Raw genomic sequence first — 17,121 nt, forward strand, 5'->3', positions numbered from 1 at the left:
GCGTCGCTCCATCCGTTAATCGTTACTAGATTCGACAGTCTACAATGTTATGTTTTAAAGATTTCTGTCCCTTTTGTGTTGCGATCAACATTTGACACAGCGTTGGCCGCGTTCCAATTCGTTTAACAAAGGCATTAGATAACTCACTCTCTGGCATCAAACCCAGTTTAACCCTAGTCTATACTTAAGCTGTTCAAAAATAGCTCAAAAATGAGCTTGTAGATTGGCTATTTTTGATTAGTTGGCTCGAATCCGCACGTGCTACTTTTCAGGATTCAAATTCAAAAGCATCAGAAAGGGCAGATCTACAAGCTCAAAGCGGGTCGCTTTCGTGCCACGTTTCAAGCTTGTAGATCTGATACTTTTGATGCTTCTGTGTGATGGGGGGAGAGAGAGAGAGAGAGAGAGAGAGAGAGAGAGAGAGAGAGAGAGAGAGAGAGAATCGGAAGCCTTTTTTTTTGTTTGGTGGAGTAGGAGGTTAACCCATTTTCAAGTGGTGCAAACCACTTCCTTAAGTGAGTATGTGTGTGGGTCCCTGCCTGGCTGGGTATGTGGGAGCACGAAAACAGCATGGTTGTAACTCTGTCATTTCTCAACCGTTTCGGACGCGGGGCGGCTCGCCGGAATCGGGCCGGCACCCTGGGGGCGTTCCTGTGGGTCTGGAAAAAGGTCAAGGACCCCCAAAAATATACGCAATTTGCCGTCGACCCCCATCTGAAAATATGTAGTTCCACGATTTAAAAAAGAACCTACAAGCTCGTAGCGCGGCACTCGGTGCCCGTCATTGGTTCAGATGCGTCGCTGCAAGGTGACTAAGGTCTTGTGATTGGTTGAGGTGCGTCTCTAAACTGTGCTGTGATTGTGATTGAGGGTGCTGTGGGCTGTGGCCAAACATTGGAACTATCCCATCGAGACAAAGGGTGGGTGCTATGGGCTATAGTTCCAAACATTGGAACTATCCCACTGAGACAAAGCGGGGGTGCTATGGGCTATAGTTCCAAACATTGGAACTATCCCACTGAGACAAAGCAGGGTGCCATGGGGCTATAGTTCCAAACATTGGAACTATCCCATCGAGACAAAGCGGGGGTGCTATGGGCTATAGTTCCAAACATTGGAACTATCCCATTGAGACAAAGCAGGGTGCCTATGGGCTATAGTTCCACACATTGGAACTATCCCATCGAGACAAAGCGGGGGTGCTATGGGCTATAGTTCCAAACATTGGAACTATCCCATTGAGACAAAGCAGGGTGCCATGGGGCTATATTTCCAAACATTGGAACTATCCCATCGAGATTCCATTGTTACAATAGAATAGCAACGCTATAGTGTCGCCAGTCTCTTACTATTACACCTGTTGCTACAACAAGTTAACTAAACTCTTCCCCCCCCCCCCCCCCCCCCCCTCCCTGATTGGTCCAGGTGCGTCGCTACAAGGGCATCGGGGAGCTGGTGAAGCTGTTCAACTGCGACAACCAGGAAGTGCAGCGCTACGCCACGGGCGCCACGCGCAACCTGATCTACGAGAGCATGGACAACAAGGTGTCCCTGATCGAGGAGGGCGGGATCCCGCAGCTCGTCGAGGCGCTGAGGGAGAACGACGACGAGCTGCGCAAGAACATCACCGGTAGGTCATGTTACTGACCCATTCTGACCTGAGATCAGATTCTAAAGATGTCTGTTCTACATCCTGACGAGTTTTCTGACAAAGCTGTGTTTCTATGTCAGTCGTTCTTCGATTTTTCAAAAATAGCAGACCTACAAGCTCGAAGGTGTGAAGGTTAACCTGAGACCTCCTCGTGGCTTATTGCTTAATTGAATACTTTATTAACGGCTTACAAAAAGGTACAGAGGCAAAGTTATACAATGATGCCACACAAACAGCACTGAGGGCTGGTATCCTTTCTGGTCCTGAGTATTCAATTAAATTAATCAAGACTTACAAAGACATGCAATACTATACAAGACGTCATCGATGCTAGGAGCCGTTAGTATATCGACAGGCCTAACAGTGACACTTGCTTTGGCAGCGTAAACGTATGTTTTCTCTTGCCAATAAAGCTCCTTTGCATTGAATTGAATTGACTGACACACCCTCTAGTGTGCTCTCGCTGACTGACTGGCTGACACACCCTCCGATTGGCTGTGCAGCTGTGTTGCTTATACACAGCCTGGCTTTTTTGAAATACGGTGCGTTCCTATTGGCCGCATAGTCCCAGCAGACGGCCATATTATTTGCACTCCAGACTATTGGACCTTTTTATTTATTGACGATCCTCGGCCTCGGTTTTCATGCAACTGTGAGGCGCTGAGTCGACGCACACACTTACACACACACGCGCGCACACACAAAACGCAGACACACACGTGCGCCATGACTCACTGAGTCATAAATGACTCATTAAGCCGTTACGGTATCTCATACCAAAACTAACGACTCCTCCCTTCAGCCAAACGTGGGAGAATAGTGAGTCAGAGAGTGAGAGCGTTGATCAACCCCGTCTGTCCCTCTGGCATCAGTTTACTGTCACTAGTTTACTGTCACTAGTTTACTGTCACTAGTTTACTGTGATTAGTTTACTGCACAAACAGTTCTACAACAGCAATGTAGTGATGCGGTCAGGAACGAGACGTAGTCGAGTTCCGCAAGCATCACTGAAGTGTCAATAATCACGTTAAACCACACCCTCGAGTGTAATATTGCAATTATTAACAGTTGCCCTTAAAACTAAGAAAATCACTGAAAAACAGACAGATGTAGTCAATACGACCACAAATGTCCCAAGAAACTAGCTAGCCTAGCCACCGAGTTTGCTAGCGCTCTGGGAAAACAGAGCAGGTGAATTATTTGTTTTGATTAGGTGCGGAGTGGTGCTCGTTTGAACCACGGCTGGAAGGCTGTTTCAACCAATCGGATTGCTTCCTCGAAACGACCCGTTGCATGATAATGATTAAAACCTAGTTGACGTCGTGAGGGGAAACTCTCTCTTTCGTTTCAGCTTCACTCAGCTGATCGCTAGCCTAATGACTGATCCTACTTGAGCGCAGGCGCCGGGGGTTAAGTGATTTATACCTGACCTTCCTCTGATGTGTGTACGTGTGTGTGTGTGTGTGCGTGCGTGCGTGCGTTGCAGGCATTCTGTGGAACCTGTCCTCCAAAGACAACCTGAAGGAGAAGCTGGCGAGGGAAACTCTGCCCGAGCTGACGGAGAAGATCCTGGTTCCTCTGGCGGGCGAGGACGACGAGCCCATTCAGCACAGCGCCTCCGAGGCCGACATCTTCTACAACACCACTGGATGTCTGAGGTATACCCAAAACGCCTCCGCTTGATACCTTTTACTGTACTGACACATAGTGTTACAGTACCTCTAATACTCTCCCTGCAGGAACAACATATTTTCAGATGGGGGAGGGGGGGGGGGGGGAAATTCCATATATGTTTGGGGGTCCTTGACATGAAAATGTTTGAGAACGACATGGGGTTTTCAGACGAACCGTCATGGTTTAGGAGACATCATGTTGAATCTGTCGGATGGATTATGGATTATTAATACCTTTTTAATTTCAAGGACTCTCAGTTTGACCTGAATTAGGCTACGGGACCCCCCCATTTAATGGCATTTCTATACCTCCGATTTATATTGTAAAATCTATGTTAATTTAACTCTGAGAGTGTACACATTTGTACACTCTCAGAGTTATACGGACCCATTATAAGGGTCTATTTGGTTCCAAACCCAGACCCCCTGGAACTCCCTCAAGGACCCCTGGGGGTCCCCGGGCCCCACTTTGGGAACCACTGTTCTAGGAACCCGAGCTCGGTGAATGACAGTGTTGTTTTAGTCACACGGAATGTGTGTCTAGTTTTCGTCAACGAAATGTCATACGATTTTAGTCGTCTAAATCTACAGTTGATTTAGTCGAGTATACAATGTATTTTGGCGGGCCTTGATGCCGTCGCAATGACTGATTTTACACGATCTATAAGCGTGACGCCTTGTGAGCTTATAGATCTGCTATTTTCAGCATGCAACCGCAAGTGTAAAATGACTTATACTGGATCTCTTGTCCACTAGTCCTTTCCTAACATTTTAGTCTAGTTTTTTATTTGTTGACGATATTGTCAATATATTTAGTCTTAGTTTTAGTCATCATAGCTCAGTTTTTTTCATTTTGTTTCCATGTAGTTTTCGTCAGTGGAAAAAGGTAGCCGGAGTTTTAGTCGACGAACCAGTCGACTGGCGTGATTGAGTGGTTCTGTTCTTGTAGGAACCTGAGCTCGGTGAATGAGAAGACCCGGCAGCAGATGAGGGAGACTCACGGCCTGGTGGATGCTCTGGTCACCTACATCAAAGGAGCTCTGGAGGCCAACAAGGCAGAGGACAAGGTATATACGATCCAGATCCAGATCCGTCACACAGTTTAGTGTCCCGTTACGCGTACTGATGTTTTTAACTGATATTTAGTCTGAAACGTGCAAAATCTTGGAATCATGTAACGACCAAATTAAAGTTAAAAACGTGTGTGTGTGTGTGTGTGTGTGTGTGTGTGTGTGCACGTGTGTGTGCACAGGGCGTAGAGAATGCAGTGTGTGTGCTGAGGAACCTGTCCTACCAGCTGTACAGCGAGATGCCCCCCTCGGCCCTCCTACGCCTGGAGGGTCCCACCCGGGCCCAGGACACCGGAGTCAAGTCCGACGCCATCGGATGCTTCACCCCCAAGAGCCGCAAGGCCAAGAATGTATGTGTACACCTCCCATTTTATCACCACATGAGAGCGATGCAACTTGGGGGAACCTTAATGGGGAACCCATGGTCAGCTTGTCATAGCACCCGTTTAAAACTGTCTGTCTGTGTCCCACATGGAGATCTCTGTATTTGTCTGTCTGCCTGTGTGTGTGAAGAGTGCAAAACTGACTGTGAAAACAACGTGGAGTGGTTAAGAAATCAGTTTGCAGGTGTGGGGTTGCCATGGCAATCAATTGGCTGAGGCCCAGAGGCTGGGAATTGCACAGGTGAGGGGATTTAGGCTGATTTATAGGCCCACTGGCAGAGCCTGACCAGAGCCTTTCGGGGGTGGTTCTGGAGAACCGTGGGTCCGACCGACTCGATAACCGGGCACTGCACTCCCCGTGGGGGGGGTGTGGGAACGCGTGTGTCGAATGTGAAGTCGGTGGGGCGAACGGTTCTCGAGTTACGTGCATTACAACCGCACACACACACACGTACACACACACACACACACACACACACACACACACACACACACACACACACACGCAGACAGACAGAGATGTGGCGCATTTATAGTAGGATTTAATCCTTGTCTCTATACTACCTCCCCCTGGCCAGCCGGAGCGCTTGATGGAGGTGAAAGGAACTACAATTTACAATTTAGGAATTTAGCAGGAATTGAATCCAGAGTGTTCGTAGACTACCTTTTTTCACTGATGAAAACTAAATGGGAACTAGATGAAAACGAAGCTATGGGTGACACTATGACTAAATATACTGTCGATTTTGTCAACAAATAAAAAAACTAGACTAAAATGTTAGGAAGGGACTAGTGGACAAGAGATCCAGTATACATTCTAGTCGACTAAGTCAACTGTAGATTTAGTCGACCAAAATCTTACGATATTTAGTCAACTAAAACTAGACTAAACACTAAAACATTCCAGGTGACTAAAATGTGACTAAAACTAAATGAAAACGTTTCAAGAGACAACTAAAATAGAAATTTGCGACCACAGTCTTTTGAATCAATTCCTCTAGTTTTAGTTGTGTCAACCAAACATTAATTTTGGCGGTGCCTTGATTTCGTCGTAATGACTGGTTTTACACTTGGTTGCATGCTGGAAATAGCCAATCTACAAGCTCACAACACGTCGTGGCGTGACACGTTGTGAGCTTGCAGATCTGCTATTTTCAGAGCGCCACCCGAGCGGAAAACCGAACACAACATGACTTGTCTTTTAGTTCGACTGGATCTCGTCTAGTTTGTATTTGTTGACGAAATTGTCAATATGTTTTAGCCATAGTTTTAGTCACTGTAGTAGTTAATTTAGCTTAATCTTCAGACTTCATCTTAGCCCGATCCCCGTACCAGAGCCATAGCCTCGACGACCTTACAGGCATAATTATGCTCAATTTACTGTAGATAGCATTTTATGTAGACATAGCATATACGTATCGCTAAAAACGCTGGGACAACGCTCCACACGTCCCAAACTATTCTCCCTTCTGGCTCCAAAACTATGGAATGCACTTCACATTACAATCAGAACTGCAGCCTCACTCCCAATCTTCCGCCGTAGTCTGAAAACACACCTGTTCACGCTCCATCATGGCCCCTAGCCCCTTAGATAGCACTTGATGTAGACTTGGATAGCATTTTATACAGACTTACAGCATGTTACGTAGAATTGCATTTTATGCAGTCATAGCACTTTATAGTACATATGTATATAGTTTCATTATATAGATACTCCACTGTTACATTCTTATCTTATGCATGTTTCTTGATAACTACTTTATATGTAATGTATTGCCATGCTTTTTGTTCTGACTTAATGTAATTCGCTCTGGATTAAGAGCGTCTGCTAAATCCTAAATTGTAAATTGTAGTCGACGAGAAAACCAACTAATCTGGTAGTTTTAGTGAAAATGTAATTCGCCCTAGATTAAGAGCGTCTGCTAAATCCTAAATTGTAAATTGTAGTCGACGAGAAAACCAACTAATCTGGTTTTAGTGAAATTGTAGTTTTAGTGAAATTGTAGATTTAGTGGGTGAAATGAACGCTGTTGGGCCTTGCTGCGTTTTCAGAGGAAGAACCAGGACGTGTCCACGTTCACGGAGGTGGCCCGCGTGCCCAAGGGCGTGGAGTGGCTCTGGCACCCCCAGGTGGTGGGGCTGTATAACCGCGTGCTGAAGCAGTGCGAGATCAACGCCACCACCAGAGAGGCGGCGTCCGGAGCTCTGCAGAACATCACCGCCGGGGACAAGAGGGTGAGTAGCATTAGAGATGTGCCACTGCAAGAGGGTGAGATGATTAGAGATGGGCCACTGCAAGAGGGTGAGATGATTAGAGATGTGCCACTGCAAGAGGGTGAGATGATTAGAGATGGGCCACTGCAAGAGGGTGAGTAGCATTAGATATGGGCCACTGCAAGAGGGTGAGATGATTAGAGATGGGCCACTGCAAGAGGGTGAGATGATTAGAGATGGGCCACTGCAAGAGGGTGAGATGATTAGAGATGGGCCACTGCAAGAGGGTGAGATGATTAGAGATGGGCCACTGCAAGAGGGTGAGATGATTAGAGATGGGCCACTGCAAGAGGGTGAGATGATTAGAGATGGGCCACTGCAAGAGGCTGAGATGATTAGAGATGGGCCACTGCAAGAGGGTGAGATGATTAGAGATGGGCCACTGCAAGAGGGTGAGATGATTAGAGATGTGCCACTGCAAGAGGGTGAGATGATTAGAGATGGGCCACTGCAAGAGGGTGAGATGATTAGAGATGTGCCACTGCAAGAGGGTGAGATGATTAGAGATGGGCCACTGCAAGAGGGTGAGATGATTAGAGATGGGCCACTGCAAGAGGGTGAGATGATTAGAGATGGGCCACTGCAAGAGGGTGAGATGATTAGAGATGTGCCACTGCAAGAGGGTGAGATGATTAGAGATGGGCCACTGCAAGAGGGTGAGATGATTAGAGATGGGCCACTGCAAGAGGGTGAGATGATTAGAGATGTGCCACTGCAAGAGGGTGAGATGATTAGAGATGGGCCACTGCAAGAGGGTGAGATGATTAGAGATGGGCCACTGCAAGAGGGTGAGATGATTAAAGATGTGCCACTGCAAGAGGGTGAGATGATTAGAGATGGGCCATTGCAAGAGGGTGAGATGATTAGAGATTGACCACCATATACATACATTGCTGTGTGTTGTGATGTACACAGCCAATCTACAAGCTGCACATCCACACAGCCTCCCCCCTCTCCACAAGGAGGGGCACATGAACCAAAGCATCATGGTCAATTCAGCAATCCAGTCAAACCATAGAGTATATATTAATAGAGACGGCACCCGGAGGAAACCCTTGGAGGCGAAATGGACATAGTGGCCGAATTTGTCATTGCAGCTCGAGCCAGCACTGGTCCGTTGACTATCATTGCCCACGTTCATGTTATTGGGCCCATGACACGCGCAAACGGCGCAATGATAGTCAACGGCACAGCACATTCATGTTATTGGGGAAATCCATCCCAGAATGCACTCTGTTCCTACCCGGAAGGAGGAGTGAAATCGCCTCATGCGCTTTTGAGCAACTTAATGCAAGTGGATGGGAGGAGAAACCCGGTGCCGTCTCTATTAATATATACTCTTAAGAGTCAAACACACATACTTCATTATTTTTCAGACCACAGGGTGCAAATGTCAAACTGTGCTACTGTTATCTACTACAAATACTATTAACATTGCAGTTTCGTCCAGCGATGAAATGAAAATGTCCCCTTCCATGTTAAAGTGTTGACCTGTACTGACCTGCAGTTCCCCTGTGCCCCCTGTAGTGGGCGTCGGTGCTGAGCCGCGTGGCCCTGGACCAGGAGCGCATGCTGCCCGTGTTGCTGGACAACCTGCGCACGACCTCCGACCTGGAGCTGCGCTCGCTGACCGGCTTCCTGCGCAACCTGTCCCGCCACGCCGCCGACAAGAACGACATGGGTAGGTTGTTTTTTAACCCGTTTTTTTAACCCGCCCCCTTTTTGGTGTTTTCTAAGCATTGCTTTATAATTTAGCTATTGAAAAATAGCTACATTTTTCAATAGCTACGAGCTCGTAGCGCGGCACCGACTGCTGCGCTATGAGCTTGTAAGGTCTGCTATTTTTTGAAAAAAATTGTGGCGCGAATCTTTGAATGTATAATCTTTCAGAGTGAACGTTTTCAACTCAAATCTTTGCTTCTGGGGGGTTCCTGGAACAACATATTTTCAGATGGGGGGGGGGGGGGTCCTCGGCCAAATACAGATAATTCTGGGGGTCCTTGACATGAAAAAGGTTGAGCACCACTGACATAGAAACATGAGGTTTTTCAGAACACCGTCATGATTTAGAGGACATTTGTAGAATCGTCCTCGGGTCTAAATGGGTTAAACTATAGAACAACATGGGTACGTGTTTCGGGACCTGCAAAACCTGTCACGCCTCACCTGTCACTCAGTCTGACAGTCACGCCTCGTGACATGCTCTATATATGGCCAATACAGAATTCATGTCGATCTGACCTCATCAAACCCCCGTACACTCAAGACACGACTCCATATATGGCTAGGCCTCATCAAACCCTGTACGCTCAAGACACGCTCCATATATGGCCAGCCCTCGCCCAGCATTCTGCCGTCACCCAGGCAGATGCGTGCACGCGACCTCTGTCGCTTGCGTTTTACTGGCATAGCTATTATACTGTTAGACAGAGGTTAGGTTCTTAGCTTCCGTATGATTCTTGATGACTATTTCTATGTATTTGATGTATTACCATGTGTTGTAATACATGTTGTATTACCATCGTGCTGCACCGAGTGCAGCACGATGGGTCCCTGGAACTACATATTTTCAGACGGGGGTCGGCGGCCAATTACATGTATTTTTGGGGTCCTCGACATGAAATATTGAGCACCACTGATTTAGAAACATGAGGTATTTCAGAAAACTGTCAGGATTTAGAAGACTTTATTTTTTTTCATTTCGACGTTAGGCCTAAATATGGGTTAAGAAGTGTCTTACCTATTATCCATTTTGTTGTTGGTCTAGCCCAGGGGGGCAGTCAGACAGATATTTTGTGAAGCCACTAAGGAAATCGGGATTTCCTGAAAGTTCATATAATGGCCTGTTGTCGCGCTGTCATTGGACCCAGCAAAATCCATAGCCCCATAGAAGTCCATGTATTTGGGCCCAACTTCACCTAGACTGTATTACCTTAATAAACATGGTCATGAATACTTTCTGCTTCCAGTCACTAGTTTAAAGTCTCATTTCTAATGTCATAATATTCTTTTTGGAAAATTATGGTCCCATTTATTAAAAGAATTACCATGAAGTCGCGTATGTTCTGAGGGGCGTGGCTACCGTTACAGTCTATGATCGGGATTCCCCTCCCACTCGAGTCAAAATAAAAACCAACGGAGAAGAAGGGGGGAAGTCCCGCCTCGTTGTCTGGGCCAGCCAATGGCCAGCTGGGCCAAAACGGATCTAGAAAGATGGCGACTTACAATACAAGGACTGACAGGCTTCATTTTACGTTCATGTTAGACCCGGAGAACGCTTTGTCCATATTGTTTACAGTCTATGGTTTAGCCACCAAGGTGGTCAACAACCTGGTGACTCTGCTGTTTGTTTGTTTGTTTGTCTAGCCACCAAGGTGGTCAACAACCTGGTCACGCTGCTGCCCAGCGACGGCCAGCAGAAGGACCCGTCCAGCGACGTCGTGGTCAACATCTGCGGCATCCTCAACAACCTGGTCACCGCCAGCGCCCTGGCAGCCCGCGACGTCACCTTCTTCGACGGCCTGGCCAAGCTGGTGGGCATCAAGAACTCCCACGACAACAGGTGGGTCAGGAGTGGACGCTGGTTCCACAGTGTGCTGTTAATAATTCACATTATTAAAGATGGAGTGCCGTGATTTTGTCCGCCCCCCCCCCCCCCAGAACATGCCGCCTCCTAAGGTCTTCTCCCATATCTGAGTAAAGTGTACATAAAGTGTTAAAATTATGTTTTAATGTGGCCACACCCACCAGGTCATTAAGTATGCGTGATTTGCCCTGGTGGGTGGTGATCCACCTGAACTGAAGCAGCACCCACAGCTGCTGTTGTATGGTAAAGGGGGAGGGGTTATGGGAGGGGGTGATATTGTGATGTCACTATATCACTGTTATTTCGATTGGGCCTTTTGAGAAATCGAAATACACAGGGAAGACATATTTCAATATTCTAACCACACCTGGGGGTCTATTAGAGTAATGTTAACTCCATAGACACATACAAAACACCTGGGGGTCTATTAGAGTAATGTTAACTCCATATAGACACATACAAAACACCTGGGGGTCTATTAGAGTAATGTTAACTCCATAGACACATACAAAACAGAAAAAGTACTCAAAAACCAATCCATGAGATTAGAAAACAAATGTTTATGAAGTAGTGAATAGACCCCCCTTTCAGTGCCACTGCCTGGACAGTGGGCACGGACAAATAGAACTCCCAGGCAGTTTTAGAGACCAGGATTACTGCATGTTTTTTGTGAGGGTACCTACCCTAGGGGACACGGGGAGAACATGTGAGGATACCTACCCTAGGGGACACGGGGAGAACATGTGAGGGTACCTACCCTAGGGGACACAGGGAGAACATGTGAGGGTACCTACCCTAGGGGACACGGGGAGAACATGTGAGGGTATACCTACCTTAGGGGACACGGGGAGAACATGCAAACTCAGAAAGGCCCTTTCGCTAAGCTGCCAGTAGGCGGGAGGTTGTCTTTTCGTAGTAACATGCTACCGAAATGGCATTTGAACCTTTGCCATACAACTGTACATGTGCTTTGTTTAACACTGTATATTATTATTATCTATTTCTTCTATCAGTGCTGGGAGGGTGAAAGCAGCCAAAGCGGCCGCGACAGTGCTCTGCAACATGTTCCAGTACAAGAAACTACACAAGAGCTACAAACAGGTGAGAACCCCTTCCATTTGGTTCCATTTGCACACATAACCCTCTTGGTGTTTTAAGCATCATGTTTTACTTTAGCCGTTGATCTACAAGCTCTACAAAACTTGTAGATCTGCTATTTTTGAAAAATCGTGAAAATGTGGCGCAAATCTTTGAATATATATTCTTTCAGAACGTGCCACGTTTTTATCTCAAATCTTTGCTTCTGGGGGGGGCAAAATATGAATGCTTCATCATACAGTCTGGAGCAACGGAAGCTCTGATCATGAGCAAAATATGAATGCTTCATCATACAGTCTGGAGCGACGGAAGCTCTGATCATGAGCAAAATATAAATGCTTCATCATACAGTCTGGAGAGACGGAAGCTCTGATCATGAGTAAAATATAAATGCTTCATCATACAGTCTGGAGAGACGGAAGCTCTGATCATGAGTAAAATATAAATGCTTCATCATACAGTCTGGAGAGACGGAAGCTCTGATCATGAGTCAAATATAAATGCTTCCGTCATACAGTCTGGAGCAACGGAAACTCTCATCATGAGTAAAATATAAATGCTTCATCATACAGTCTGGAGAGACGGAAGCTCTGATCATGAGCAAAATATGAATGCTTCATCATACAGTCTAGAGAGACGGAAGCTCTGATCATGAGCAAAATATAAATGCTTCCGTCATACAGTCAAGCATATATAGCTTGTTGCTTAGCAGAAATGTAAATAAAATGTAATGATATTCATTCTGGGCGGGAACCCCTTTTGGTGTTTTAAGCATTATGTTGTACTTTAGCTATTGAAAAATAGCAGCTCTACAAGCCCATAGCGCAGCACTCTGTGCCGCGCTATGAGCTTGTAGATCTGTTTTTTTTTATCGTGAAAATTGTGGCGCTAATCTTTGAATATATTCTTTCAGAACGAGCCTTTTTAACTCAAATCTTTGCTTCTGGGGAGGAGGTCCCTGGAACAACATATTTTCGGATAGGGGGTCGGCGGCCAATTACATTTACGTTTTTGGGATCCTTGACATGAAAATGTTTGAGAACCACTGACATAGAAACCGTCAGAAAACTGTCAGGATTTAGAAGGCATTAGTAGAATCGTTCTCAAGTCTAAATGGGTTAAATATATATTTTCGTGAAAAGAAATACTCTAGTTCCAGACTCTGTATAGCATTCAGAGAATGTGGACTAGTCGCCTGGCTACGCGAGACTAGAGGGATCCAGCAACAACTGACGTGCACTACACTACAGTGCACACAGAACAACTGACGTGCACTACACTACAGTGCACACATAACAACTGACGTGCACTACACTACAGTGCACACAGAACAACTGACGTGCACTACACTACAGTGCACACAGAACAACTGACGTGCACTACACTACAGTGCACACAAAACAACTGACTGAGTACATGCAAGCACACACACACGCACGTAAAACATGCGCACACACACAAACACACACACACGCACTTTTAAAGCCAAGTGTTAAAACTTTCTCTTCTCTGTGAATTCTGTGCCACTCCTTTGTGTGTGTGTGTGTGTGTGTGTGTGTGTGTGTGTGTGTGTGTGTGTGTGTGTGTGTGTGTGTGCTGTGTGTATGTGTGTGTGTGTGTGTGTGTGTGCACACGCCCTAGGAGAAAGCAAGATGGGAGGTGCTAGGCAGGGCAGTTTACATTCCACATACTGTGTGTGTGTGTGTGTGTGTGTGTGTGTGTGTGTGTGTGTGTGTGTGTGTGTCCGTGCCGAATCGGGTGCGTTCTCATTGGTGGATTCTCTGCCTCGCCCACCTATCGGGCGGGGCCATGGGCTGGGTGGGCACGGCCAGGTAGAGTCATGTCAAGGCGTGGCTCCTCTCGGCACACACACACACACACACGTGTACACACACACACACACACACACACACACACACACACACACGAACACACACACACACACACACACACACACACTCTCTCTCTCTCTCTCTCTCTCTCGGCTCACATCTCTTCACCCCCAGAGAACAAGTCCCGACAGACCACACACCTCCTCCATGTCAGGGGTGGAAACATTTATACTCACATGTTGTACTTAAAAAAGTATCGATACACAATGTAGAAACTCTTTACGGTTGATATTAAGTCTTTCTTTCTTTTTTTTTGTCTTTTACAGAAAGGCTTCACGAGACCAGACTTTGCAGACATAACCATCTAAATGGTTTACTTCCTGTCTATGGAGAAGAATTGCGGGGGGGGGGGGGGGGGAGACTACAAACATGGAGGACTGGTGAAAAAAAACTACAAACATCTGACCGTGTGCATTGTGCAATGCTGCCCCCTGCTGGCCTGGAATGTCATAGAATATGATTTAGAAGATTGTGGTCAGAATAATAGGAGAACATATGATACTGGCTACAGTTTTGAGCACCACTGGTCTATGAAATAAATATATAGATTTGATTAATGTATAGCGATGGACTCTGGTAGGAAACAGATGTGTGTGCACCTTAACTGTTTTTAACTGATCTAGTTTAAACACTGTGAGTGGATTCAGGGATCTCTCTCTCTTTCTCTCAAAGCACCCTGGGTAAAGTGCCGGTTATGCTAGCTAAGCTAAATGCTAGCGTCTGCAGATGCAGTTACTGCTGAATGTATTACCTCTCCATTTCTGCTGGTTCTGCCCCTGTTGTTATAATCCTTCTAATCTATTATTCTCCATGTTTTAACTTTTTGTTTTTCTCTCGTAAGCTAATGCCCTCCTCACTCATACTATACAGTGTCACACAAAAGTAGCAAAAAGAAAAAAAGAAAATGCTTTGAATATTGTCCCGGGTATAATGCCAGCGCGGTCCGACGCACTAACGGCCCCACACGCGGTATTCGAACACCCTAACCCCAAACAAATCCTAAACATAGCCCTAACCGCACACGGAAGCCACGTATGAGTCTTAACCAGCCACGTATGAGTCTTAACCAGCCACGCATGGCGGAAACCAGGGGTGAATCTTAACCGGCCACGTATGAGTCTTAACCAGCCATGCATGTCGGAAACCAGGGGTGAATCTTAACCGGCCTCATATGAGTCTTAACCAGCCACGCATGGCGGAAACCAGGGGTGAATCTTAACCGGCCACGTATGTGTCTTAACCAGCCACGTATGTCAGAAGCCACGGGTGTGTCTTAACTGGACACACATGAGTCTTAACCGGCCACACATCAGTCTTAACCGGCCACACATGTCTTAACCGGCCATGCATGTGTCTTAACCGGCCACGCATGTGTCTCAACCGGCCACATATGTGTCTTAACCGGCCACTCATGTGTCTTAACCGGCCACGCATGTCTTAACGGGCCACACATCAGTCTTAACGGGCCACACATGTGTCTTAACCGGCCACGCATCAGTCTTAACTGGCCACACATCGGTCTAAACCGGCCACACATGTGTCTCAACCGGCCACGCCTGTGGGACTGTTAGGACAACATGTTTCTAAACAGTGCCTTCTCCTCTCTCTCTCTTATCATAGAATGCATGTGAAATATTGTGTACGTTTTGTTAGTTTTTGGATAACCGGATTAATACGGAGAGACGGTATGCATTTTAAACGTTTCCAATTGAATGTAAATAATGTATGTATGTACCGTATGGATGTGGTGGATGGACGGCGAGGCTAACATGGCCGTTATTGTCATAGATAAGAGGGTTAATGGTTGGATTTTAATGGTAAATTATGCTTAAATGATATGTTTTGTGCTTTTCTGTACAGTCGAGTAGAGCGGTCAAAAGCACTTTGAATTGTCTTGTTGTTTGAAATGTTTTCCTTTCCCTAGAGTTAGCTTTAGAATTAACAGACGGGTCTTCGACGTTTTGTGTTTTTATTTCAGTCCCAAGGGAAGGACCCCTTAGCTAGGATGAGAGAGATGAAGCAGGGGGCCCCCCGCTACATGAAAACTGTGTTTGCAGATTAAAACCCATTTAGGCCCGACGTCGAAAAATAAAATAAAAAATATTCTGAAAGAATATAATGTTCAAAGATCTGTGCCGCATTTTCACGATTTTTCAAAAATAGCAGACCTACAAGCTCGTAGCGCCTGCTATGAGCTTGTAGGTCTGCTATTTTTCAATAGCCAAAGTATAACATAATGCTTAGTTAAAACACCAAAAGCGGTTCCCGCCCAAAATGGGTTTTAAACCTTTTTTTCATAGATTTCAGATCTCATAGACTTTGTTTGACTCAATTAGCATCAGTGTTAATTGTGTCAGTTAATGTTGTTGATTTGTTAGTTTGTTTACACGTGATCTTTGCTGTTAATATGTTGGATCGGTGTTAATATGTCTTTGCAGACACAAATATCCCACCTGTCCATACTTGCTAAACATGGGCTTGTGTCCAAAATAGCATAACCTACTAAAACGGTATGTGTTCAGAGTGGAAGTACCATGCAGTGAGGAAAGTACCCCACCTGGTGGCGAAACCTGGACTTAGCATACATCTCACAATACTCATTCATTCATTTTTAGTAGCTACTATTTCTACTAAGTTTTATAAGTGGTTGTTTAACCCCGCCCTGTAGTATCTCCCGAGGACCTCCTAGGGGGTCCCAGACAAGTGTTGTTTTTGGCAGCAAATTTCTGTTTTAGTCATAGTCTCTTGAATAGTTTTCATTTTAGTTTCAGTCACATTTTAGTCACCTGGAATGTGACTTTAGTCGTTTTACTCGACTAAATATACGATTTTAGTCGACTACATCTGCAGTTGATTTAGTCGACTAAAATGTTTTTTGGAGGGACTCGATGCCGTCGTAATGACTGAATGATTTTACACATTCTGAAAATAGCCGATCTACAGCGACACGTTGTGAGCTTGTAGATCGGCTAGTTTCAGCATGCAACCAAGAGTAAAATGACTTATAGTGGATCTCTTGTCCACTAGTACCTGCCTAACATTTTAGTCTAGTTTTTATTTGTTGACAAAATCGACAGCATATTTAGTCTTAGTTTTAGTCATCATGGCTTAGTTTTTTGGTCGTTTTTGTCAGTGGAAAAAAAGGTAGTTGACGAACATTTTTCGCCATAGTTTTAGTCGACGGAAACAACACTGTCCCGGACCCCCTGTTGAAGACCACCTGGCCTAGCAAAAGTTCCATATTGTCCATAAATGTGTCCCGTTTCAACGGCTGGCATTGTGTTTGTTTTCATAGGAAGTGTTTTTTGTGTTAAAAGTCATAGAAATAAAGGCTGGGTTGAAATTGTGCACTCTGATTCATTTAGAGTGCATGTTGCAATATTGGTTCTGTACTTAAAAGGGATACTTTAGAAACATAGCAATGATTACTGTTATAAATGTAAACTCTTGGAAAAGATTGCTTATACACCACCTTTAATGTAAACGCTTAGGGC

At 45.6% G+C, this 17,121-nt stretch overlaps 1 protein-coding gene across 1 annotated transcript in view; it reads left to right on the forward strand.

Annotated features, from left to right (window-relative positions):
• Positions 1-16,425, forward strand: part of pkp3a (plakophilin 3a) — a gene marked incomplete at its 5' end in the record, with an annotated part of 49,208 nt that extends 32,783 nt beyond the window's left edge. Inside the window, 9 exons of the mRNA XM_080761187.1 lie at positions 1,426-1,630; positions 3,138-3,309; positions 4,274-4,391; positions 4,577-4,744; positions 6,830-7,012; positions 8,579-8,732; positions 10,418-10,613; positions 11,651-11,738; positions 13,894-16,425. Of these exons, the coding sequence (XP_080617313.1) occupies positions 1,426-1,630; positions 3,138-3,309; positions 4,274-4,391; positions 4,577-4,744; positions 6,830-7,012; positions 8,579-8,732; positions 10,418-10,613; positions 11,651-11,738; positions 13,894-13,935 (1,326 nt within the window). The 3' untranslated portion in view covers positions 13,936-16,425. The remainder of the gene's footprint in view (positions 1-1,425; positions 1,631-3,137; positions 3,310-4,273; positions 4,392-4,576; positions 4,745-6,829; positions 7,013-8,578; positions 8,733-10,417; positions 10,614-11,650; positions 11,739-13,893) is intronic.
• Positions 16,426-17,121: the final 696 nt, after the last annotated feature.

The sequence above is a fragment of the Protomyctophum bolini genome (assembly GCF_963924005.1).
Source record: "Protomyctophum bolini genome assembly, chromosome: 4".
Classification (NCBI taxonomy): Eukaryota; Metazoa; Chordata; class Actinopteri; order Myctophiformes; family Myctophidae; genus Protomyctophum; species Protomyctophum bolini.